Genomic DNA, 26,896 nt, shown 5'->3' with positions numbered 1-26,896 from the left:
AATCTGTTGGATTTCTGCCAGCTGAGTGTATTTCTATAACAAGGAGGGGTTTTTCCAAGACCTAAAGGGTCTTATTTGTGGATCACACACACACACACAGAAACACATCACCGTGTTGACTCATTAACACCCTTGTAGAACACTTCGTGTGGGATAGGGGCTTGCTCCCAAAATAGGAAAATCACACTGTTGTAAAGAAAATCTTCTGGCTGCCATGCTTGAACAAGCCTTAAAAAATAAATCCAACCTGAGAAACCTTCCCAGGAAACCTCCCCCTGCTTCTTCTGTCCACACCCAAGCCACTTGAGAGCTGCACGGCCAGCAAAGCCTTCCAGGGAGCCGAGTCAAGGCTGGGACACAGGAGATCCTGGCCTCGGCTTCTCCTCACTAATGTCCAGCTCCTTCTAATTCGGGAAGCTACCTTTTTCTCATCAGTTATCCTTGAGCTCCTGAGGAAGCCTCTCGTGTTTTTCCCACATCCCAGAGCAAGCAGATGGCGGCAGATCGCAGCCACCCACCATCTCCCCAAGGACCTCCCCTCGGCTATGGGACTCTCCAGACCTTCAGACTCCGAAATCCAGGCCAAGTAGGGTTCAGATTCATCCCTGCTCAGCAAAGTTGTCGCTTGGGCTTCAGCAGCTGACCTGAACAGCCACATTTTTCCAAGCCAGGGCTTATCTAAGTGCCAGATATCACAGCAGGTCCTGCCCAGCACACCCCATGTATTTACCTGCCGGTACCCAACCATGATCATCCTGACCAGCACGATGTTGATGTGAACGCCCAGGGACTCGTCGTGATAAATTTCATCCACCTGAAGAAAGGATGGAAATACAAACAGGGAAGAAATTAAGATCATCCCCCAGAGCCCTCAAACACCCTCCTGCACCTCTGCACTCCCACGCTCAGCGCCCGACCCCGCTTTCCAAGACCAGTGGCAAAGATCTCACCTCCCTCTCCCCCCACCCACAGTGTGGTCTTTTTTTTCCCCTGGGAAAGTCAAAAAGCCGAGGTGGAATAAGGCAGTTTTTCCCAGGATGGGTGGCTCAGGCGGTCAATGACATCACGCACCCCATCAAGAGAGGGGTGAGTTTCCTCCACCACACCTCAGGGCCCATTTGGAACACGAATTCTTCAGAGGGGTGGAAATGCTTCAGCCTCCAGCATCCTTGCGTGGTGGAAAGGAAAAATGCCTTTTTTTTGAGGAGAGGCAAAGGATTGTATCAAAGCAAGGGCATTACTCAGTGACACCAGTGAGTCAAACCTGACCTACCGCTTCAGAAACCCCGGGAGAAGACAACACAATGAGAAGAACAGGGAGGGCTCGTGAGTCAGTGAGATTTTCTATCACCCCGGGCTGAAAAAATGACTTTGCAAAGGAAATAACGAGCTATAACCTTTTCCTTCCACGTTTCCAGGATGAATAAACAAATTCTACTCCCAGTGCTACCAAGGGAAGAGGAATCCACGTGGGAAAGGCCTCTGAGAGCCAGGTGAGGTGACAGCCACTGAGAGGGGCACAGAGTGGGCAGCCACAAACCCACGGGAGATCCTGCACCCCCTTCACCCACCTGCAAAATGCATGTGTGAAAATACAGCCAGGGAAAAAAAAAAAAAAAAAGTCAATTTTTGAGAATGGGACTCCCTTTTTCCCCAAAACATGTCTCCAAAATGAACAGTTCCACAAATGGAGGTTTCCTCGACTCCACAAGTCGAGGAAACCAAATTAAAACAATTTTTTTTAATATTGACTGGAATTCACATTTAAATGAAAATATACTTTTTCAGCTTTGCCCAAGAGGGAAATGATTTGCCTCAGCTCTATCATAGCTTTCCAGACTCAAGAAAGATTATAAAATCAGATTTATGAAGCTTTTCTATTTTTCCCCACTCCTTTGGGGTTTTTTAAGCTGACTTCAAGGGATGGGTGACAGCTACACTTTTACTACTGCCTGAATCCAAGTTAGCCATTTCCCAATGTGTTTTACAAGCCCCCCCAATTTACAGCCTGTGTATCTGTTTGAAACACCCACTCAGGCCATTTTTAAACCCAAAACTCAATCATTAATGTTTTCCCATGATAACCAACGCTCCTGGGAGGTGGCTCCAAGCTATGCAGAGAAATAATGCAGATCCTGGGCCTTGAATGCAGCAAAATTGATTTAAAAAAAAAAAAAAGTAAAATCAATCAATAAACTGTCAGTCCACCCCTCCCATTAACTCACCCCTCTGGATGCACAGGCTGTGAGAGCCGCAGGGTGATTTATTTATCAGTGTGGAAAGATAAAGCTGGACACCCCTGCTTCTCGTGGTTGGGATGCTCCTGCACCTTTCAAAGGTATTTTGTAAAAATAATGAGCGTAGGGTGGATTCCTTCTGATCCTGACTCTGTTTCTGGGGGATGTGCACAGATGGGAGGAAGGCTGTGCAGCGTTGCAGCTGCAAACATTACTCAGACCTACAGTCCCACCAAAGCATGAAGGATCCATTCCAGGAAGGAGCTTCAAATCCCCAGGGATGTGAGGCTCAGCCCCGGGTTTTTGGGCTTTGGGAGGCTTTGGCATCCCAGAGAAAACCTCATTGGATCTGAGAAGTCCCACATATCAGGGGTTTGACCTGTTACAAAAATATTCCAGCCTTCATGTGTGTCCTGTGGGAGTCAATATAAAACGGTGGGAAAGGGGGAGAGAGAGAGAAATGAAAACTGTGCTTGGAGAGACCGAGAGCTGGACCTGGGGGATGGTTCAGGGAACAAGGTGGGGGAAACACAGCCACTTCCTTCACTTTCCCAAAACTTTACACGTTTTCTTTCACCACCAGCACTTGTCAGGAGCTGGAGCTTCAAAGTGACAGACGGCAGGTTTAGACGGGATATTAGGAAGAAATTCTTGGCTGTGAGGGTGGTGTGGCCCTGGCACAGGTTGCCCAGAGAAGCTGTGGCTGCCCCTGGATCCCTGGAAGTGTCCAAGGCCAGGTTGGATGGGGCTTGGAGCAACCTGGGCTGGTGGAAGGTGTCCCTGCCCGTGGCACTGGGATTGATTAGATGATCTTTAAGGTTCCTTCCCACCCAAACCATTCCATGATTCTATAGGGTTCTGTGCTCATCCACCAGCACTCTGCTGCTTGGTCCCTGCTCCCAAGGACCCCTCAATCCATCAGGATGTTGCTCCATGGCAGACAGCCCCTCAGCAGTGGCTCTTCCCACCTGCAGTACCTACAAACAGTCCCCAGGTCTGAGAAGAGCTCCCAGCCCCAAATCACGCACCCTCAGGCAACATGAGCTGCCCTGGGAGAAAAAAAAATTAAAAATTGGGGAACAGCAATATTTTTCACAAGCATTGACAAATAGACTCATCACCACCCTCCCAGCACTGCACATCCTTCCTCAGCCTCCCTGGAGGAGCAGCAGGACCAGGAGCAGCTTAGAAACAGCTCATTAAAGGACTCAGAGCAAGAAGCTGTATTATTCCAAGATGGGATTTAATCCCTAAATCTTCCTTATAAAGCAGTGCTAAACCCACACTCTCTTCCAGCTTGCAGGTACTCCCCTTCAGCCTCTGAACCGAAGGGTTAACCCAAAACCACAGCCCCTGTTTAGTCTAGGGTTTAGGAAGGGATCTGTGCCTAACTGATACCAGCTCAGCAGGGACCTTTAGGGTTAATTCAGAAAGCAGATGTGGAACCAGCCTGCCCCAGGCTATGGACTTCCCTTAACAGCCAGATATAAATAATTGATTGAGGGGGAAAAAAAAATCATGTCCAAAAGGCTTGGTGCTTGTGGGGACTGTGACCCAACAGTCCCCAGGTTTTGGAGCTGCTGGAGAGGGGGGAATCAGCAGGGGAATCAGCATCCCCTCAAGTGCTCCAGTGCCTCAGGAAGGAGAACAGGGCATCACCTCCTCTCTCCCCATCAGCCCACCCTGGAGGTGGTTCAGGCCAGCAGAGGGGATGGAAACTGGCCCAGAGAGCAGTTTGTAGACTTGGCACAGCTCCCCCTGCCCTCTGCAGATGCCATTAGGCAAGTCAGTGTCTTCAGAGAAACTCCTTTGCCCCCCCAAAAAATATATCTGCTCAGCAAAGGGTTCTGGGAAAGGGACCCACATCCCTGAGAACATGGGATAAAGATCTTCTTGCCTGTGTGGTTACATGCCCAGTGTGTTCCACGCTGTCACCTGGCAAGAAAAGCTCTCCTATTTCATTTAAAAGGTAATTTTTCCACCTATAAACAGCCCAGCCCTTCAGGCTCGCTGTGAATTAAGGGCAAACCAGCCCACGGGACCTCCCCCATCGCTGCCACACCGAGGGGACAATACTAAATATTTCACAGTGAAAGGAACATTAAAACCCTGTGCATCCTCTCCAAAATGCTCGGGGAACTCACCCTGTGCATGGGACCCCCCCCTCAGACCCTCCCTGGTGCCGGGAGCAGGGAATGCTGCCTACCTAAATCCCTGCAAGCCTCTTGCCAGCCGCGAGTCTGCAGCCCCAGACGAGAGATCCCGACAGCAAACCGCACTGGCAGCGAGGTCTAGACCTCGCTGTTCTTCAGGGAAGGAAAACAAAGGGAGAGACACGAGAAGAATTTGCCCAACCAGCAGAATAGCTGACATTTCAAAACCCTGGATCGCTTGCTCGGAACAGCCAAGTCATCTTTAAACTCCTTTCTTTTATTCCCCCCTGCTCAGTTTTCACTGCTGGTGGATTCACCCCGAGCCTCTTTTCTGAGGGGCTGAGGGATTAGAAAGGGAGGGAAAAGTCCCCCTGACCACATTTTTTGGGCTTGCATGCCCTGCAGGGATGCACAAAGCTGTTGTCAACACCTCTGCAAGGGCTGAGCCAGTGTCATCTGTGCAGAGGAACAGAGGGAAGGGGAGGTTTGCTCTGCAGGGCACGACTCTAGATTTTATCAAGAGCTCTCCCACCAGCAAGATATGTTGTCCCAAAAACATAGCAACAAGCACATAAGCCTATAGAGAAGGTGGGGGAAAAGTGCACGGACACACAAAGAGAAATCAGAGGTATTTTTGTTCTTATCAGTTAGCAAGGAGGGGACTCGTGAACCCCTCCCTCCCAAAAAAAAAACCCATACACCAGAAGCACTGGAATTTTCCCATTGTTTTAGACTGGTTTCTTGAAACAGCAGCAAGCTCATGCCTTGAGCAATCCACGCTCCAGCTTGGCTTTTCAGATAAGCCCAGGTCAGAATTAAAGCTGAAGGTTTAATTTTTTTTTCCCCCAAACCCTCTCCTACGTGGGCTCTCGGTAGCACTCTTTGTTGCTCAGCCCTCGGGAACAATAATTTCAGCTGGAGCCAGGCAAGTCCCAGCCTGGAGAGGGCTCTGACTCATGGGGTTTCCCTAGAAACCAGAAACAATGGGAAAACACCTTTGCATCCTTAACCAAATCATGGGTAATGTCCAACAAAAACCCAGCAGAGCAGTTGAGACCAGGGCCAGGCTTAAACACAGCCCACAGCTTGGAGTGGGACCACCCCCAGACTTGAGAGGATCAGGGACGAGTGGTGGGAAGTCCAGAGGAGAAAACCAAGGAGCCCAACTGAATGACCAAGAGGCTGAAAAGCAGGACAGGACACAAAGGATCTCCTCTCCTCTACCCCTTAAGTGGTGCTGGATCCCCTCCTGATTCCCAGCTCTCGCTCCCAGTGGTCACTGTGGCCGGGGGGTGATAATTTTCCTTCCATAGCACCCCAATCCCAGCCACAGGCAGCAAGCAGGAGATGGGAATGGCTTCCCAAGCCACCAAATATTCATCCCAAGAGCCCTGTGAGAGGGAGGAGGACAATCTTGTTTGGGTGGACACCACAAGGCTCAGCTTGGAGTACTGAGACATGCTCAGCAAGCAACGGGAAAGGATAAATTTCCCACTCCCTCCAACCTGACCCCAGATTCGTGTGTGGAACCGAGCCAAGAAGGGAAGGGCAGACTGGGAGCTCGCAGGGAAGGCAGCCTGCCCTGCAGGGAAGCTCTTAGGTGCACAAAAGGAGCAGTCATCCTCCTGTCAGCTTCCTGGGATGGACACAGTGCCCTTGAATGAAAAGCATCCGCATTTCTGGCAGTGCAGTAAGGGTTGTGGGGGGTTTTGTTAAAAAAAGGAAAAAAAAAAAAAAAGAAGAGTTCTCCATGACAAATCATTTATCACTGAGCTTCAGCTGACAGAGGGTTCCTAAAAAAGGAGTTTGTGCCTTGGGAAGAGCCCCAGGACCCCACCTACAGCAGCGCTGGGAAGGGCACACGTCCCACCACCCCCTTGGCACCCAACAGAGATCCCAGAAAAAGCCAGGAAAGTTTATTATCAGCTTCCAAGCTCACTGGCCCCCTTTCCTTGGGATATGTGTTGATAGGAAAACTCCTAGACAGGAAAACTTTCCCAGCATCTCCCCGACTTACTCCAGCTCAGCTCATTAAGTCCTTTCCTCCTTGGAGGGCTGGCCAAGCCCCTTCTCCTTCCCCCTGCCTCCAACTACCGGCATTAGTGTTCATCTGTGTGGTCCCAGCACGCTCCTCCCCACCACCCTCCTCTCTCCCTCCCTCTGCCATCCAGGCCAGAAAGCAGGACACTCTTTTTTCTGCTGAATCGGGTGTTTTAAGGAATCTGAGCCGGTAAGGAAACGAGGCGGCGCCAAGGGAAGGGGAGGCGCACAGAGGTCACAGCAAAGCTGGGAAGAAAACACACTAAAAACCAGAAAGAAAGAAGGGGAAGGGGGTGGGGGAAGAATATACAGAAGGAAATAATGCTTGGGGGAAGTATTTGTTGCATGTATTATCCCTAGGGGTTTTTTTCCCCCCCTCTCCCTTTTATTGATGCTGCTTTTTTCCCCCCCTCCTTTATTTAATTCATTAAAGTCTCCAGCGTGGCCTGTGATTGAATAGGCAGCATCCTCCCTTCTCACAGCACAGCATCCCCTGCATTCACTCCCTGAAAAAGTCCTGCCCCGTGGGGAAGGAACCATGAAATGTGCCTGAAAACCAAACCTTTTCATTAGAGCTGACAATCCCCCACCACTCAAACCGTCCCTCCCAAAGATGGGAAAGGAAAAATGACATCATCTCCGACCCCCTTAACGTGGGAAGAGCCCGAGGCCGGAGCAGGGATCCCCGTGGCTTCCCCCTTGCAGGAGGATTTAGTAAAGCAAGGGGAGAAATGTTCAGAGAGGGAATTTGGGTGAGGCTGAGAGCATCCAACCACAGGCATCGGGACAACATGCTGGAGAATAAAACACTGCAAGGAAGGCATTTGCTTCTTAAAACCAACATTTTCTCTGTTTGGGAGCAGCCACATTACTCATCCTTCACCCCATCACCCTCTAATCCCGCAAATCCTTACTCCCTGTGACGATAATTTCCCCTTCATTACCGAAAATACTGCAGAAATAACACCCAAAACAACTACCCAAAAACCAAAAGCACCTCCATAACTTCGTTATTCCTGAGTTGGCTGAGCCTTTTCAACACTTTCCATCACCGTGTAAAAGAGTATGTTTAAAGAAAAATAAACAAATAAATAGAGGTAAGGATAAAGCATGGAAAAAAAAACAAAACAAAACAAAACTGGGAGAGAGAAAGAGATCCTTGAACATGGACCCTCTTTGCTGGCATTCAGGTGCTGGCAGAGCAAACCTACTGTAAGATGACTACCTGAATAAATATTGATCCCTCCACATCTCTCAGGACTCAGGGAATACAGATGTCTCTATCTTAAAAAGGAAAGAAAGGGAATGTAGGGAACCAGCACAGGCTTCCCTGTCCCTCCAAGTGAGGAGAGTTGCAGGAGCTGCACAGCAAAGCTGCACTAAATTCCTTTTCAAACACGTCTAACTAACCCTCAGGGTGCACAGCTTTTCCAATGAGCATGAAAAAGCCTCAGAAGAGCTATAAAAATATTTCCTCCACCAACAAAGATTACTGAAAATAAATTATCAACATCATCATTACAGAATACATAATAAAATACCATAAATTCTAACTAAACAGGTAACAACCGTTCTCCTTTCTAGCATTTGCTGAGATCTTGGTGACGAGGAGGAGACGGCCTCAGTCAGGAGAAAGAGAAAATGCTCTTGGGCTTGGATGACAGAGAGAGAAAACATCAACATACATTCCCCCTGCCATTGGCCAGGGGAACGTGATGAAGGTAAACACCAAAGGACTCTGCTTTCCATCCCTCCGATTCCCAGAGCTGGCTGAGTGAAGGCACAGCCCTTCCTGCAGCAATCCTTCCCCTCCCAAACCCGTTTTTCCTTTCCCAGGGTGACAGACCTGCAGCATCAGGAGAGCACTGAGCCAAGGGAAAGGTGGGAGCCATATCCCCCCGCAAAAGCCGAGCCTTACTATGTTCATGAGGGTGAGGACGTAGTTCTGGACGTGCTCCTTGCCGTGGAAGCGCACGACCGAGTCATCCACGGCCAGCAGGACCTCGATGTTGTAGTCATCCTTCCTGGCGTGCCGCCTCTTGCGCTCCGCGTCCCCCAGGCGCTCCGTCAGCAGCTCCAGGGAGTTGGGGAGCTCGCCCACCCGCACGCCGGGCCCTGGGCAAGGCAAGGAGGGCAGAAAAACAAACAGCCGCTGAGGTGACCCCGCACCACTCACAAAAAAAACCAGGAGCGAAGCAGGGAAAACGGGCAGGATGTGGTGGGGAAATGGCTCTGGATGGGGAGCACCGGGGCTAAAATGCATGTTAATGGTTGGACTCTGATCTTAAAGGTCATTTCCCACCTAAATGGTTCTGTGTTTGATGCCACATTTCACAGAATCGTCGTAGAGTCACAGAATGGTTTGGGTTGGAAGGGACCTTAAAGCTCGAGTTCTGTGGGCAGGGACACCTTCTACTAGACCAGGTTTGCTCCAAGCCTCATCCCACCTGGACCTGAACTCTTCCAGGGACGGGGCAGACACAGCTTCTCTGGGCAACAACTTCCACTGCCCCACCACCCTCATCTCACAACAGGGAGGTGATCAAACCAAGGCCACAGCACCTCCAGGCTCAGCACTTTCACTCCTTTCTTCTCACTGGCCACCCAGCTGGCAGCCGAAACCAGGGAGACTTACGAGCCAGAGGGCACACAGAAGGAGAAATCCTCTCCCCGCTTACTACCAGCTGCTGGGACAGAGCAGATTCCAGCGGCCCCTACCTTCGGGGTGGAGGTCGTGGCGCGGCGCGGCACTGTCCTGCCGGATGGCCGACCGGCGATACACCACGTGGGCCCTCCCGTGCTCCTCCGTCTCCTGCTGCCCCCTCTCCAGGGGCTCGATGAAGAACTCGTTGCTGTCCGTCCGAATCAGGCCAGCCTGGACTCCACCAAGAAATCAGGGGGAAAAAAAGAAAAAGGTGTGGTTTTGTCTAGGCACGGGCAGACATACACACTCAATACACGCGTTAAAGGTTGATGCAGAGCACGCATGATGATGAAGACCATCCCAAATAAACCTGTCTTGTTACTACTTCCTGACACTGGGACGGCTCTATTACCATGCTCATCTATGACAACCCATAATTTCTCCTGCAGATGGGAAAAAAAAAAAAAAATTAAAGAAGAAGGGGAAAACTAATCAACCACAAAAAAAAAAAAAAAAAAACAACCTGGCTGCAATTCAAGTTATGCCTTTATATGGCAACAAAACTCTGTTCCTTCTCATCAGCGATGAGTTCTGCCGAACCCTGAACCCAAGGGATAACAGGGCACACACCACTTCGCCCTCCCCATCCCATCCCCACAGTGCCAGTGAGGAAATCTGCCATTTCACCAAGCCTAAGAGCTGCAACAAGAAGGAGGAAAAAGAAACCATCCCTCTCTGCCCCACAAAGCGCTTGGGAATTAGCACGGGGAATCCTGTTGGAGGAGAAGCTGGAAAGCATTACGACTCCACCTCCCAAACACAGGGAAGATCAACGGGAGGGCAAACATCGCTAGAAGTGTTGTCCTGGCTCACCAACCTGCTCTAATTAACACCGAGCTCCCATCAAATCCCCCTCGCATCAGCCTGAGCGCTCATACCCCGCAGCGCTGGCCAGCTCAGACCTCAGGCAAGGAAAAGGATCACCAGGATTTGGCTCCCATCCCGTGGGCAGCTCCCCCCTCTCCCCGTCCCAGAATTTTTCGCAGCTCCCTCTGCCGCACACGCGTGCGTGCGTTCCTTCCTCTGGCGCTGCCCGCTCTTGAATTGCTGCCTGGAAAGCACCAGCAGAACATATGGATCTGTTCTTACAGCAAAGCCTTCGGCAGCTTGTACCTACTGGAGTCCTCATCAGGGTTTTGATTGGAACGGTTTTCATCCAATAAAATAAGTTTACATAGGTGTATTTTGGACAGAGTCTGGGGCCCTTCCAAGCCCGCCTGGATCTTTGGATCCCCTTCCCATTCGCGTACTGTTGGATTCATCGTGGCATCAGCCAACCTGGCTCTGTTGGACTTCATCAAATTTCCTGCTGCACTTGGCTTTTAGTGGCTGCTTAACTCCTCTGCAAAGCGGATTTTTAGCTGGTTTTGTTTTACACCACCTTCCTGAGGAATGTGAGTACTTGCCTGACACACGTATGGCAGATCCTTCCTACAGGAGACGTTCGGGTCAAACCAGGGCAGGACCTCCCCAGCCAGGGATTGTCCCACCACCCTCAGCCAGGGAGATCAAGACCACAGCCAGGTTCAGTCAAGAGCCTGGAGCACCAGGCAAGGTGGTGGTGATGAGGCAGAGAACAAGCCAGGGAGTGAACCCACAAGTCAGGTTCAGTGACAGCTGAAAAGTCCGTGATGATGGGGCAGGTCACAGAATCATGGAATCAGTAAGGCTGGAAAAGCCTTAGTTCAACCATTCTCCCAGCACTGCCAAGGCCACCACTAAACCATGTCCCCAAGTGCCACATCCATGTGGCTTTTAAATCCTTCCAGGTTTGGTGACTTCACCACTGCCCTGGGCAGCCAATGCCAGTGCTTGACAAGCCTTCCCATGAAGAAATTCTTCCTAATTTCCCAGTCTAAGGCATTGCTCTTTCCTGTATTACAAGAGAAGGAGAAGAAGCAACCCCTGCCCCGGGAGGAGCTCTACTGGGACACCACCACCCCCTCCCAGCCCTGCCACGGGGCGTTTCACCCAGGATCAGGCACCCCAAAGCCGGTTTATGGGTTTAGGGCGAAAGCCGGGACCTGCTGAGTCAGGCGGCCGGAGGAAAGCTGTGCTGGATTAAAATCTGAAAGAGCCTGGTCCCGAGCCCACAGCCCACTTGGGTCTGAGCTGCTCTGCAGCTCGTGACTAATTATAGACGGCTCAAGGAATAAAGCAGCCCAGACTTTCTCCCAAAGGCGGGGTGCAACGCGCTGCCGACGCCGGCACTGACCGACGGCAAAGCGGATAACGCGCGGATTTGTGCGCCCACATGATCGGAGCAGCCCGAGGAACGAAACAGAAACCACACAGCAGTCACCTTGGCATTTACAAAAATAAATCAGAAAGCAGAACAACCCAAAGAACACCGTGCAGGCCGTGCACCAACCTGCCTGGTGTTAAAGAGGAGCGGCTCGGGTTGTATTTCAGCATTTTGGGAAGGTCATAACCGTAGGCAGTCAGTAAGAAAGGCCAGACACCACCCAAAAAGCCATACTCATCTTTCCTTGGGCTCTTTCCAAGAGATCAATCCCATCCTCAGTGATCAATTTCCCACGTGCTTTCCCATCCTCGATTTTAATTTGTTTTAATAATACCAAATTGAATTAAATTGATTGGTGGGACCATCACTCCTATTTCTAACATGAGGTGCTGTCTGCAGCTCTCAGTAAGTCCCAAACTAGAAAATGGCCCTTTAGAGACAATTCCACTGGAAAGAGGGAAAATATACTGGCTTTTTTCTTTCAGGGAAAACACCAAGCTCACTCCTGTCAGCTCACAGTGGGGCTGAAGTCTCTGTTCCAGCTCTCCTGAAGCTCCCCAGCCTACAGGAGAGATGAAATCCAGCCTCACTAAGGGGGACCCCCCCCCCAGAACCCTGGGTAAGCAACTCATCCACCACCACTGGATAAAAAGCTCCAACTCCCACAGGAATTCAGGAAATTCTGACACTTCAACAGAGCCAGGACGTGGAAAAATTAATAAAGCTGCTGCACTCAGCCAGAGGAGCAAACAACGCCGAGGAGGGGCAGAGCCAGCTGTGTGCGTAGTATGTATTTTTCCTATGAGATTCACACTTAATTTGGACAAAGAGTCCTAGAAAACCAGGCAGTGTGAACACAGACACCATCACCAACACCACCGCCCTTCCACCCAGGGACTGCCTGGTGAGGGCGTGGGAGGGTGGGGTTGGTAGAAGGGTGCATGGTCCACAGGTGCCCCATCACTCTTTTGGTACCTCTCTGTCTGCAGCACAGCTTTGCAGACTATCAGCACTTGGCCCTCCTTGACTCCTCTTCCCTGCTCTTTGTGCCAAGGCAAGAGATTTTTGGGGTGGCTACAGACCCTGCTTTGTCAGGTGCCCCAAGCCAGGACTCCTGGTGGGGTGAAGATACAAAGACACTCTAAGTGATGATTAATTAGGTCTTCAGCCCAAACAGGGCTTGGTTTGCAACTCACTGCCAAAAATTAGGATTATCCCCTGGGAGAAAAGCCCTTGCACCCATGTAAGACCCAAATCAAGCTGAGGCCAGTGGGTCATCTCACAACTTCTTTCTTCCCAAAATTAGCCCTACAGTGCAGGAGCTGCAAGGAAAATCCTGGAAGACAAAGTTGTTTGTTTTTGGTTTTTCATCCACTGGGGCATCATTCTGGGGCCTGTTTCTCCCTTCATTCCCTATGAATTACTGTTCCTGAGGTCTTTTGTGCTCTGCTTATCCGCTGCCACCCATCTGAAGCAAACCAGGCCGCCAGGGCTGGAAAACGCTGGCTCTACAAGTTTACAGGACTGGGGTTAAAAAAACCCAGGGGAAAAGTCAGCCACAAAAAGCAAATGGGGTGCCTTATGGGTGATAACCCTTCAGCCATCTCTGCAACCAGCAAAGCAGGAAGGAAACAAGGCCGACCACACACTGCTGAAGCCAGCATGGAAAGATATGGGATGCCTCCGCTGCAGCGAGACGTGTCCACCAGGGTGAGATTTCTGTCTGATGCTGCTTTACCAGTTAGGAATTCGGTGGCTTAGATCAGCTTTGAAATTATGTTATGGGCGACAGCACCTACCCAACCCTGGTACGAGACACCCTTGCAAAAAAAAAAAAAAAAAAAGAAAAAAAAAATCAAAGGGTGGATTTTCACGCGTGGATGCCCAGTCGAGGAAGGTGCCACGGGCTTGGCATCTGGGAAAAGAATTGGCTCCACTTACATGGCTAAATACGGTTTTAGGGAAGACTTTGTGTGTATTGTCTTTTTCAAGAACTGGGTTGGTTGGTTTTTTTTATCTCCCCCCTTCCCCCGGTTATTTATAATCTCAGTCTCTGTTTATACACAGGCTAATCTGTGTGTGTACACAGCCTTCATCCACAGCATCCCGGAACGCTTCCTCCGACCACAAACCAGCGCCTCCCACGCACGCTATACTGGGATGCCAAAGCCACAGTCCCCTCCCCGAGCTGCTGGATAACTTCCAGCAAAAGCCCACGGCGATTTCAGGGGTCCTTGTTTAAGGAAGAGCTTCCTCCAGCTGGTGCTCCCCACGTTAAGTCGGTGGGGAGCACACTCACAGCAGTCCTGGCCATGTACAGCCCTCCCAAATGTTCTGCTGCTCCTCTGACAGGTCATAAACGTCATCCTCCCATCCCATCCACACCCAGCACCGTGTTCCTGTTCCATTTCTCGCTGCATTTCCTAAACCAAGCTCCCTTCACTGCTTTTTGGGGGTTCCCCTGGGCTCCCAACTCCTCCAAAGCGGACGGATCCTGAGCAGACTGAAGCTGTCAGACTGACTTAAGCCAGAGGGTCACACAGCCAGAAAATCCATGGAAGAGGGAAGCCAACTGTGACACTGGATGTATCACAAAATCCTCAAAAGGAGAGCCCCTGCTTGGGCTCTGTCCTCCCAACCTCTCCCCCAGCCTCGTGCCCTCCCCAGATGATGGGAAATTCCTGGTTGAGGCCAGGAAATCTATTTGTTGGCCACAGAGCAAAAAATACACTGCAGGAAGAAAAGAAAAATCCTTATCCTGGAGAAAGGCCACTTCTTCCGTTATGTGGGCTCAAAAGGGTGGGCTTGGGGTGCTGTGGGTGGCCAGACAGGCATGGCTGCATATGTATCCACATGGAAAAGCATCCTGTGGCACGAGTTATGTCCTAACCCAGCACTTGCTGCTCCTACCTGCGGCCAAGGGATGGCCAGATCAGGGGCAAAAACAACAACAAACCCCACCTGGGACAGGTGTGCAAGGGGCTGAGAAGGGAAAACTTGGGGCTAAAGCCTAGAAAAGTTAAACTCGAGCCCGCTTGGGATGGATGCTAACAGCAGAGTGGGGCTCCAGGGAAGAGAAATCCCCTCGCTGCTTCCTGGATGCAGCAGGACGACGGATCAGCCGCCAGCTGCTTCCAGCATCCCTTTGCTCATGATGTCAAAAGGGAGTGAGATCTTCCACGGAACCCGCACACTTCGAATCCGGGTCTGCATTCCAGACACGTCACTTATTTGTTGGAGCTATAGGAAATGCCTTTAAAGCTTCCAAGCCTGCCCAAATTCGCCAGCCCCAGTGCGATCCGTGCCACGGAGAAATGTCTGCAAGTTCACAGCCTCAGCAAAATTCCCAACAGGATGCTTCAAAAGGTGTGGATTATGCGCTGAAAAAAAATGTAAGTACTATATGTAGGCGAAATATGTATTTCTGGCTGTGCTGCTCTATCATTGCTGCTTGTACAGTAACACTGGGTGCTGTATAAAAAGAAAGGAATGCCGAATTGTTTGCGCTAGTAGTCAAAATTGGCTTAAGGAACTCCTGGAATAGAGCAACCAAAAAAGAAATATATAAAAAGAACCAAAAAAAAAAAAAAAAAAGCTCAAAATAAGACATTTATTCTAACATTGAGTGGTACCAGGAGGAAACAGCCAACGCTGGCACCTAAAACAAGACTTAAACTGGCTCAAAGGAAATCTGAAGGGCAACGGGCCAAAGGTATTAAAAAATGAGCGATTCCCCAATCATATCAGAGGTAGGAAACCCACAGGCAGGGGATAAGGAGGTAACAGAGCCATGTGAAGGAATTAAAGCCCTGTGGTAGCAAATTACTGATGCTGAACTGTGCTCAGAAAGCCAAGAGGCTCTGAGCATACAAGTGATTAGAAAAAAAAGAGAGGTCCTCCCTCAAAGAGACACTTAGTGGAAGCCAGACTGCAGCTAACAGTGATTTCAGGAGATGCCCGAGCTCGCTCTGCATCACTTAAGAGGTGCGAAATGCCGAGAAAAAGTTCCTGGGGCAGTCCCAAGGTAAAACAGGGGCGAGCAAGGACGGAGCAGCACCGCCGGCAGCGTGGGTACCCATCCCAGAGGCAGGGCACAGCCCGTGGGTGTGACAGCGTGTGGCACAGTCCTCCTCCGGGCAGCAGGCAGCTCAAGCACGGGACTGGCAATTTTTTCAAGCCCTTTAAATAAATATCCCTGCACAGCCAGCGGAAGGATGGAGTAGGCATTCCCTGTGCCATCGTGGGGAAAGGGGACCTGCCGGGCAAAGGGCAGCGAATGCTGCGGACACCTAAAGCATCACAAAAAAAAAAAACGGGTTTCGGGACACCACGATCCACCCTCTTAAGAGAAAAACCCCACCAAAACACAGGCACCACACACGAGCTGACCCTCCCCCCAGCCCCCGGCTCACCAGTCCGTCGCAGTTGCTGATGGCCACGGCGGCTCCGGGCATGCCGGAGATGTCGCCGGTGAAAAGGCACCGCTGCTGGAGGGGTTCCCGGAAAAGCACCTCAAAATCCTCCTGCCATTCAGCCACGGCGCCCGGGGGCAGGAGCCGCCGGTTGGGCCTCAGCCGGAGGTGCAGCTGCGTCCCAAAAACCGTGACGTTGAAGTAAAGCAAGCGGCGCTGGGGGGGCTCCTCCGGGGGGCTGCGCGGGACGCGGCGGTGGGACGGGGAGGGATCCGGGGGACAGGCGATCCCCGCCACCGCCTCGCCGGACACCACGTGCGAGAGGAAGCGACCCCGGCAGTCGGCGCTGAACGGGACGATCACACCATACTCGCTGAGCTTGCCGGACAGGAGCAGCTCTGCGGAGACAAGACGGAGGGAGAGAGCCGTGGGCACGGAGCATCCCGCTCAGGCGCCGGGCTCTCGGCGGCCAACCCAGCCTGGGGAGCCTTTGGCAAGCCCACAAACCCAACAACTGCTTTTCCGTCCCGACACGGCTCCGCTTTGTAGTTTCAAGCGGGTGCGTCCAACGTAGCAGAAGGAACTCGGGCTGACGTCCCCTCGCACGCCAAGCACGCCAACTATTTCTCGCCCAGGCTCCATCTCCCCCAATTCCCATTGAAACCAATACCCCCACACACACCCCGCGCCGCCGCCGCCGGATTCCCTCTCCCTTCTCCCCATCCTCCGGGGTGCAGCCACCTGTCAGTCCCCCCCCCACACCGCCCATCCCGCCCCGGCGGGGCCCCCCGTCCCCCGGGGCAGCGGCCGTACCTGGGGCGCTGCCGGCGGCCAGGCAGCCGTGCAGGGGGACGAGGCAGGAGAGCACCAGCCGCAGATAATCCATTTGGGGCCGGCGGCGGGATGCGGCGGGATGCGGGGCCGGCGGGATGCGGGGCGGGCGGCGCCCGGCGACCGCCTCCCCCCCGCCGCCGGGGCCGCCGGCGCTCCTGCCGCCGCCGCTGCCGCCTCTGCCGCCTCCGGGGCGGCGTGGGGCGGGCCGGGGGCCGGGTCTGGCCCAGGGGGTGGGAGTTTCGGGCTTGTTTTAATTAATTCCTTTCGATTTTTTAAATATTTTTTCCCTTTGTTTTTTTTTCTTCTTTTTATAATTTACTTTTTTTGTTATTAAGCAAGCACACGCCTCCCCTCCAAAAAAAAAAAAAAACCACACCAAGAAAAAGTTCTCGCGTTGCCTCCGGATCGTTCTTTTCTTGGAGATTTAAAAAAAAAAAAAAAAAAGCCTTTTCGGGCAGACCTCCCTCCCTCCCACCATCCCTCCTCCTCCTCCCCATCCCTCCCTCCCCGCCCCGCGGCCGCCCGGCTCCAGCGCTGCCCGAACAAAGGCGAGACTCGCCGGGAGCCGGGGAGCCCCCCCACCTCGCTCTGCCCCTGGCCCTCTCCCCAAATCCCACCTCCCGGCCCCGCGCAGAGATGCTCCACAGGGAGAGCCAAGTTGTCTCCCAGCGTCTAGAGCGCTGCCGCCGCGTGAGATGGAGGTAAACATCCTGTTTGGAAACATCTGGGACGTTTTCCAGATGTGGAAACATCCATAACAGCGAATTTGCAGATGCCCCATCCCTGGAAGTGTTCAAGGTCGGGTTGGACGGGGCTTGGAGCTACCTGGGATAGTGGAAGGTGTCCCTGCCCATGGCAGGGAGTGGAATGAGATGAGCTTTGAGGTCCCTTCCAACCCAAACCATTCCATGATTCCACTTTATTTTTTTTTTTCCTCTCTATCCCCTCTGTTTTGAGGAGGAAACAGATGGGAGAAGGCACTGGTATGAGAGTGATGCCACTCACACCACTTGGGTTTTCCAAAGGGCATCACCAAAACTCTGGAGCACGCTGAGTACACGCTGTGCTTCCTCAGACACCTTCCTTGTCACCCTCACAAGAGGCAAATAAATTAACTACTCCCCTAAAAAAAAAAATAATCTATGGAATTTCAACAAAGTCCCATGGTGAAGAGGCTTCCCACATTACAGAGTCATGGAATGGGTTGGGTTGGAAGGGAACTTCAAGATCCTTTCATTTCAACCTCCTGCCACGAGCAGGGACACATTCCGCTATCCCAGGTTGATCCAACCCAGCCTTGAACAATTCCAGGTATGGGCCATCCATCAACGCAGAGGAACATACCTTCTGTTGCTGTTTCCATTTGCTGTGCCCAGCTGTTTTTTCCTTCTGGATAGGACTCCAAGGCCAGCTCCAGGGAAGGGACTGTGCTGCAACACTGGTTGTGGGAGGCTGAGGCCTCGGTCATCAAAATCCAGCCCAAAAACCCCTGCAGGTAAAACCACAAGATGCATCCAGAGAGATGAATATGCCAACTTGAACTAGAGAATTTCAAGTTGGAAAAAAAAGAATAATTTTATTTCCCAGTTTAAGGCTTTGCACGCTTCTGTTGCTTTGTGCAATCTATAATTAAACACAAGAAGTGATCTCTTAAGAGATTCTTTGCAGGGAAGATAGAAGAAGAATTTGTGCTCCCAGCATTTCAGGCTGTTTCAGCAGATAGACACTTATTAGGGCATTAAAGCTGGAACAAGCCCTTATTGGGACTAAATAGATTTATGACAAAACCCAAAATAAAGGGCATGCCTTTCTCGTGAAGAATAGCTCTGCAAAACATCATTTAATTTTTCTTTTTTTTTTTTTAGAGACAGAAACCACTTCTTTCTCCACAAGATCCACAAACTCATCCATCCATTCCGTCTAGACCTTTAGTGTCTCCCTGGTGTCACCAAACCATTGACTTCAGCAGCATAAATCTGGCTGATGACAATGGCAATGAATTGGTACACAAGATGCCCCATTTATTACCTCCTAAAGGTAATAAACAAGTAGTTTTGGGTACCTTATAACATGCTGAGCATGGCACAAAGACAACGCCCAAGGGGATTTCTTGGGCTCCCAGATGTTGAAATGTTCATTTGTCACCCTGGCAGTGACACCAGCCCTACCTTTAGGTCTTACCTGCCTGAAATACAAAATGATTAACTGCTCCACGTGGATTTTTGTTTTACCTCTATCAGCAGACCATCATTTAAATAAGAAAAATTTGTTCATTCCAACCTTCTTCTTCCCAGTTCCTACAAAAAGAGAGGATGGGGAGAGCGAAGCAGCAAGGCAACTTATTCTTGTCCTTTCCCTCCTTGTCCTTCCCCTTCTTTTTGACCCCTTTATTTTCCTCTTTGTCTCCTGGCTTTGCCTTTAACTCTGTCCCACCCTTCTCCTTGACTTTAGGCTTAACCTTTTCCTTTCCATTTTGGAGCCCAAATGGAGCCTTTTCCTGTTTTCCCCTCCTCGGGTGCTATTTTATCTGAAGCCCCCACTTCCTCCATGGATAACACGCTTTGTAATTCTCTCTGATTCAACAGGCACTCCCCTCTGCAGCCTTGAGATTTACCAGGGACATGTTTTTGGGGACCTTCTCATTTACTGGGTGACCTCTAGGCATGGGGAGGAGCAGTTTTTCTTTCCAGCTTCCAGAGAAGAAAGCTGACAACAGCTGCTGCTTTTAAAAGCCCAAATCAGACTCCTTTCCCTCTGGGAGGCTCCAGCTTGTATTCCCAAAGCCTGATTTTGATCTCACAGTACCCATTTCTACCCATCCTGGAGTGATGCAACGTCCAAGCCCTGCCCATCCCACCAGGTACCACTTGGGGCCCTGGCAAGGTGCCCTAAATCTCCACACAGAATGATCCCCCCACCACCAGCAGTAGATGCAGCTATTGGCCCCTAAATTCAATAATCTTGAATTTGAGGGCTGGGAAAACCTTCACAAAAGGTTGGAAGAATTTATTAAAATTAAAAAAAAAAAAACAAACACAAAACCAAACAAAACAAACAAACAAAAAAATCCCACCACACTTAATGGTGTCTATTTTTGTGTCTTTATGGGCACTGGTTGTTTTGCTCAGCCCTACAAACCTCCAGGAGGGGAGGGAGTTAGGGCTGATAAAATCATGGCAACCTCCACCAATTACCTAAACTGGCTTGTCTGTCCATATCATGAGCCAGGAGCTGGGGATCTACCAGAGCAAGAAGCCAAGGCTGTGTTTCCAGGCATAGGTCACCACATTTCTTCTTCCCAGAGATTTAAACCTCCTGTTTGTCAATCCAAAAGGCTCTGGAACAGCTGTCCCTGCACTCAGGTTGCACAACCACCAGTCTCCTCCTCCCCACGGGCTGATTGCAGGCAAGAAGTGGCCCAAAGAGAAAAAAAAAAAAAAAAAAATTAAAAGAAAGAAGGATAAGGAGTGTGTGTGTGGGGAAAGCATTTTCCAGCTGATTGGGATAGTCTGTGGTTTTAAAAGCCCCTGGGAGAGATTGGCTGGCATCCCAGGCATGGGCAAGATGGGCAGGGGGCACTGATGCTGGTCCCCATCCCTGGTCCAACCCATCCACGCCCAGAGCAAGGCAAAGGTCCGTGGTGATGCTTGGTAAGGGAGGCATCCCAAATCCCGCCGTGCACGGAGCCAGAGCCTCTGCAGGGAGTGCAATCCCACCCTGCTCCCCAGGCTGGAGGGATGGGAGCAGGAGCAGGGCAGGCTGTGGGTGAGCGAGCATGACCTCATCCCTCAGACACGCGGAGCCGCCAGGAGATTAGACCAGAAAACAGTCGCTGTTGCAGAGCGGGGACAGAAGGGGAGAGGAAACCCCCTGAGAGCATCTTCCCCTCCCTCTCTGAAGCAACCCTTAGCCAGAAAAACACCCCTTTTCCAGGATTTCAGCCCTTTCCGGGGGGGATTTCCAGGAGTCCTGCTAGGAGACCACCAAGGAGGGTCCCAAACGTGCCGTGCTCATCCAGAAGAGCAGGAGAAGGGCAAGCCCGGCTTTTGGAGACAGGGAGCTGACAGGCACATCATCTGGTCTCTGGCTGCCCCCAGGCAGGATCATTCCTGGCAGATCTCTCCCTAATCCCTGCTTTAAGACCTCCAAAGATGGAGGGAGCCTCCACGAGCCCCCAGGAGATTTTTTTTTTTTTTCCCCCTTCATGTCTTGCTTTTCTTGTCTTGGAAAGTTTTTTCCTCCGGGTTAATCTGCATATTTCTTGCAGCTGCTTACACTGAGGAGGTTTTGTACTGTTTACTTGGATTTTCCTGGCTTTCCTACAACCCTTTCCCTGTGCACAGATAGCTGCTGCGCCCCCTGAGACTTCTCCAATCTCCTCTGACCTCTCCCTATTCAGGCTGGTGCTTTCCCTGGTTGTGACACTGAGCTCGTGGTGCACCTGGAATAAAATCCAATTAGCTGTCCTAATCCCCCAGGAAGGTCCAGGGGATACAACATAAAAGCTTTTGGGCTTTTCCCCCAGAAGTGCACAAGCAGAGCCACGTTATTCTGCCTTGCACACCCCTCAGGTCCCTTGGACAAACTCAAAGCCACGATCTTCACCCAAGGAAAATATTAATCCTGATAGATCCTGCCTCCTGACGACATTTCAAAGATTCTGGATACTATCACAAAGCCAAGTGACAGTGGCAGCAACTGGCAAAGTTCTTCCACGAGGTCCCAAACACGTTGTGGCATCAGCACAATGTTTCAAGGTGAGACTTTACTGGAGCCAGAAAATGAAGGTTTTCCATATGGATTTAGCACCTAGGGAGCCAGAAGTACATGATGCTGTGGATTTTTGGGAGGACTAAAGCTCCCAATCCTCTTTTCCAAGCCTAAAAAGGGAGAGCTGGGTGTCCAAAGCAGCTGGTCCAGCTGGGATGGGAAACAACAGTGAATTCTCCTTCCTACCCTCTCGCCATTACCGGCTGCTCTGCAGCCCACATCTCCAAAAGCTGCTTCCTCAGTGAGCCCAGCATGAAGCAGGAGACCATTCCCCCACAGTCAAACCCCTGGAATCATCTGGACAGCAAATATGGCATCAAGCAAACACAGGAGTTCGTGGAAAATGCAGGAAAGACAGTGAGAACACTCTGGAGAGCAACACTCTCCCATACAGATGCTCACTCAGCATCATGGTGGGGGTGGAGCTCAAATCCTACCAAGGTTCATCTCCTGATGGCACCTAGGCAGCGTTTTCTGGGGTCAGAGCCCTGCACCCAGCCCAGCCCAAAGGGAAGCACCTTTCCCTCATCCCACCTCACCACACCGCGCTGCGCCTCCGAGCATCGCTTCCCAAGCAGAGCTACAGCTGCATCTCCAAATTCCTGCAAGATGTTTGCCTTGGCAACCTTGCTGGGAGGGTTTTTTTTTAGGGGGTGGGAGTCCCCCTGCCCACCCAGGGACGAACAGACAAGCTCGGGAAACCAAACCGTAAAGCTGAAAAAAATAAAAAAAAAAAAAGGGGATAAATGAGCCAGAAAGTGGAAGTCGACGCCAGTCCCTGTTGATGGGAGACACTGAACTGCAAGTTAAGGGATGGTGAAACAAGGTCAGTGAGATTTATACCGACAGCTCTGGACACTTTCCAGCCCCTACTGTCAGCGGCAGAGGCTTGGAAAAGAGGAGGGAAAAAGTTGCTCTCCTTCTAGGAACTGCGCCGCGAGGCTTGCGAGAGAGCTCCGCCGGCGTGGCCGGGTCCCGCCAGTGGGAAAGCAGAAAATAACCCCAAAAAGCCCTTGTTTTCTGACTGTAACACAACACACAGCCCAGCTGCAGCAGCTGTTGAACTCGGGTCAGCAGCACCTCGGTTTGACTGAGCCCAGCCAGCCCAGACGCCGGGGTGAGGGGCTCCTGCTGCACTGGGAGGAAACCTCTTGAACCGCTCCTTCCCAAAAACACAGCGCCTGCCCAGAGCCCTAAAGCCACCTGATGGCTGAGGCATCCAAAACACACACATGCACCACATCCTTGGGATGCAGGGGGCTGTTAAAGCCTCTCCGTGCCACGGCTCAGACCACATCCCACCAGCATCGCTTCGCTCCGGCACAGCCCGGCCCTGCCAAAACACACCCCCACACCCCAAGGCTGCCTGGTGGGAGGTTATCCCTGCTATCCTGGCATCCCCAGCCCTCCCCTTCGTGTTTTTCCCACATGCACAACACAAACTAGGTTAACCTCACCCAGTACCACCCCCCCCAGACGCTCCTTTCCCCTCCGCACATTGACCACCTTGTTAATTTTTTATCACCCTCCTGCTGAAATTAAACTTACTGCTGCGTAAACCCCAAATCTATTTTTTCTTTTGGTCTCTAAAATCAAACTGCTGAGCATTTCCCAGACCCCCAGGGCCTTGCTCATCTTTCCAGCACGACCTTATCTTTCCACCCACCCCTTGTCAGCCAGCAAGTGCTTTCGAGTGAATCTCACTGAGCCCCATCTCTGCTTTCAGCTCAAGCTGGGGAAAATTAATTTTTCATTTGCCTGGGGCCAGAAGCACCCTGAGGTGGTGGAGGGCTAGAAAACAGCTGCTTTTTGCTTTTTTTTTCCTCCCTGCAATATGCATGGATGAAAAGTGAGAAATAAAGGCAGAAAGCCATTCCAAGCCTAGGGACCCGGGCTTACACACACTTCGTTACAAGAGAAGAGCCAAGCCTGATGCTTTGCACGATGCCTCTCATTTTTGGAGCTTTGGAAAAATCTCTCCTTGCCACCATCCTCTACACAGGTTGGCACTTGCATTGCTCCTCTGGATTTAGCCCAAAATCCCCCTTCTCTGCACCACCCCGTGATTTATTCCTGTCTCTGCCCCCCGAAACAACGGGAGGCTTGGCCATACCCAGGGGTCCAATGGAGCTGGGAGGGGGAAAACAGGGGGAAAGGAAAGTTTACGGTGCTCAGAGCTCTGGTATTGTGCCTATATGGCTTTTATTTTTAGTTCTTCGAGCCCTGGCTCTGCAAAAAGCATCTTAATTACTATTCTTCAGCTGTAAAATGAAACACAGATGGGCTCCCTTCGCAGAGGTCCAGCGGTTTCGTCGGGGAGTTCTGCCCGAGAGGGACATCACAGAAAGGGAAACATGGAAATTATTATTATTATTATTAATATTATTTTAAGAGCTGTTATGTGCAGAGCTATGCACGGTGGCCCAGTGCCAGCACATGCCTCTTCTCATGCACCCTCCCTGCTGCTGTAAATAGAAATTATATCCCCCCCCCCCTTCAAACACTCTTGATTTTCACCAAAATTAAAAGCAACAGCTCCCGAGCTGGTCCTTGAAAAGCTGATGTCTGTGGGACTTGGGTATAGCTGGCACCATATATTAAGCAGAGCTGCCACTGCTGTGTGGAAAAATAGAAATAAAGGGGATTTTTTAGGGAAAAAAACCCAAAACAACACAGCACTGAAGCCCCTGATAGCTGTGATGATTTAGCTGGGGTTGGGGCAGGTTTCCCCTTGCAGCCCCATGTGCCAATGGAATATTGGCTCCTCGGAGCATTTTCCCTTCTCAGTGGATGAAAAAACATAAAGACACGTGAAGTTAAGCTTCCAAGGATTTTTGCTCACCCGTAAGAGGAGGAGGAATAAAACCCCTGGCTGAGGTAAGAGCAGCCCTGTTCCTTTTACCTCTGCTAAGCCCAAAGGACAGGTCCCTTTGCCAGGGCCCCTGTTTGGTGCAAAGATGTAGAAAGGAAGAATCTGGCCAAAAACAGCTGCATTTTTGCACATTTTAGAACAACAACAAAAAAATATAACCTTAAAATGAAAGGGATCCCACAGGCTGATTTATTTGGGGCAGGATCTCACAGAGGGATGGTGTGGTTAGGATGAGGTTTCTTGCCACCTTTTCACCCCACACACAGTGAATTTATGTATTCATTTATTTCAGATATCACTATCCTGCTTTGCTTTCTCTGGAAGGAAGCATCTGAAGCAGAGATACCCTCCACTAAAATATTCCTCACGCCAAACAAGCTACACCAAAGGCAAAGGCTGAGCAGGGAAAAAAACACATCTGTACCCATGTCCTCACAGGGGAAAGAGGAATTTGGGGATACCTCCAATTCTGAGGCAGCTTTTGACCTTGAACTTCCCACAGGTCGAGTCACAGGGGGTTTATTTAGCTCCAAAAAAGTTTTCCTCTGTTGTTTTTGTTTGTTTGTTTGTTTTAAGAAGTGTTTTATATTCAAATATATTTTAACAGGGATTTAAAGGACAGTTTTTATCACTGTACAGATAGCAAATACCATTCAATGGTTACAGGTTAATCATGTCTCATTGTATATATATATACATAATATTTAATTATTCCTTTATTCATGACCTTTACTAGGAGAAAAGAGCACAGATAAAAAACCTGGAAGGGACATACCAGCACACCCCTAACCCTCAGGGATGGGAAGGCAAATTAGAAGCATTAATAACTACAAGGTTACCCATTTAAAATATAAACTCATTAGCCAGTAGCACAGCTACAAACAGCCCTGATGCCACGTTCCCCCCAACGCTGCAGCCAGAAAGAAAGGGGAAAAAAAACCCAACCAAACAACAAAAAAGCCATAAAATCACTCACTGCGTTTACGATGACAGAGCTGGGCTCCCAAACTGGCCAAAAAATCCTCTTTGATGACGATCCAGGGTATTCTGGCTCGCAGGAGCAAGAGTCCCTCCCGTGCTCCAGGCTTCCTGAGCAGCATGGAGGGCAATGCAAGTGGAAACTGAGGGGCTACAGGTGCCTCAGGTTTGGGTTTCACTCCCAGGGAGGGGCTAAGAGCAGGTCCCAGCTGAGGACAATTTGCCCTCATTCAGCACAGGTGGCCTGAAGTGTTTTATATTCAACCATATTTTAATAGGGATTTAAAAGACAGTTTTCATCCCTGTATGGATAGCAAATACCATTCAGCCCTGATAGTGGTTACAGGTTAATATAACTTTTATATATATATATATATATATATAAATTTTCTTTTAATTATGAAGGGAGGAGTCAGTGAAGATGCAGCACCCTGGGTTTTTGGGGAAAAAAATGTGATCCAGTCTGGTGCATGTGGGCAAAATAAATATATATATATATACACACACAATACATCTCCATTTCTCTGTCACAGGTCAAAGACCCACTAGCACTATTCATGAAGGCAGCTCTAGGCCCCTTTTTAAAAGTCTCCAGCCCCACATCTCACCTCTTGCAAGCTCCACCAGAGCTGCTGGCACAAAGACCATCCTCCAGGCCGCGAAGAACGTTTGTTTTCCACAGGCAGAATAAGGGGTGGGTTGGGGGTTTTTATGTGATACCAAGAGTTCTCATGGCCCACCCCAGCCTGTGTGTGCAAACAGTGGTGCAATGGTGGCACACCGGGTGACCAAAAATGGGTGATGGCACCCCGAGCTGTGGAGATGCCCTCTGTGCCCATGGAGATGAGATGCAGGGCCAGGATGAAGATTGACAACAGCAGAAACCCAGCCACGGATCCACACTCCCTGCCCTGCAGTCGATCCCCCAGGACTGCTGCCTGGGGTTTAAACGTTTCATTCTCTGCCCCAAAATAACCTCGGCTCCCCTTGGCTGGATTCCCACACTCCAAGCCCTGAATCAGATGGGAAGGAGCAGAGAAATAGCTTAAGGCAGTTAAGCAAGGGTCAGAAACCTGGAGAAAAACAGGGTTTTGTGAAAATCAATAAAATCAGTCCACGAGCTCTTGTTTTTTTTAGTGTAAAACCCCTCTTTGAGTTCCTCCTTTCATAAATATTTTAGTCCCCAGACCCCCCACCCCTTGCTGGGGCCTCCCTGGGATGAAATGCTGCTCCTGGCAGGGAACTTACCCCAGTGAGGCTGGAGGTCAGCTCGTTAACCCCACCCTACTAATAGCTGCTTCTTTATTTATATTCTATACAATGTGGAATACATATTCTATATCCTAGAATCACAGAATGGTTTGGGTTGGAAAGGATCTTAAACCTCCAATCCCCTGCCATGGGCAGGGACATCTTCCACTAGCCCAGGTTGCTCCTGGTTGTTATTATAAAGAATTTCTATTATACACTATATAGAATAACTCTAGAATGTGTATTTTATTGTATCATAATGTTATATATAATATATAAAAATCTATATACTATATACACACAGTATATATAATGTGTGCTATGTACATTACATATGGCATTTAAAATATGTAATACACACTCTATAATAATTCTGTATATATAATATATTATATGTAAC

General features: G+C 50.3%; 1 protein-coding gene across 1 annotated transcript in view; it reads right to left on the bottom strand.

The window, feature by feature from the left end:
- Positions 1-16,850, bottom strand: part of ADAMTS14 (ADAM metallopeptidase with thrombospondin type 1 motif 14) — a 31,287-nt gene extending 14,437 nt beyond the window's left edge. The window contains exons 1-5 of the mRNA XM_050305612.1: positions 16,605-16,850; positions 15,792-16,189; positions 9,149-9,305; positions 8,349-8,545; positions 731-814 (exon numbers count right to left, since the gene is read on the bottom strand). Of these exons, the coding sequence (XP_050161569.1) occupies positions 731-814; positions 8,349-8,545; positions 9,149-9,305; positions 15,792-16,189; positions 16,605-16,677 (909 nt within the window). The 5' untranslated portion in view covers positions 16,678-16,850. The remainder of the gene's footprint in view (positions 1-730; positions 815-8,348; positions 8,546-9,148; positions 9,306-15,791; positions 16,190-16,604) is intronic.
- Positions 16,851-26,896: the final 10,046 nt, after the last annotated feature.

The sequence above is a fragment of the Myiozetetes cayanensis genome, unplaced genomic scaffold (assembly GCF_022539395.1).
Source record: "Myiozetetes cayanensis isolate MyiCay16 unplaced genomic scaffold, myiCay2020 scf10, whole genome shotgun sequence".
In the NCBI taxonomy this organism is placed as follows: Eukaryota; Metazoa; Chordata; class Aves; order Passeriformes; family Tyrannidae; genus Myiozetetes; species Myiozetetes cayanensis.
The sequence above is the reverse complement of the archived record's forward strand: the minus strand, read 5'-3'. Positions and strand labels throughout refer to the sequence as shown.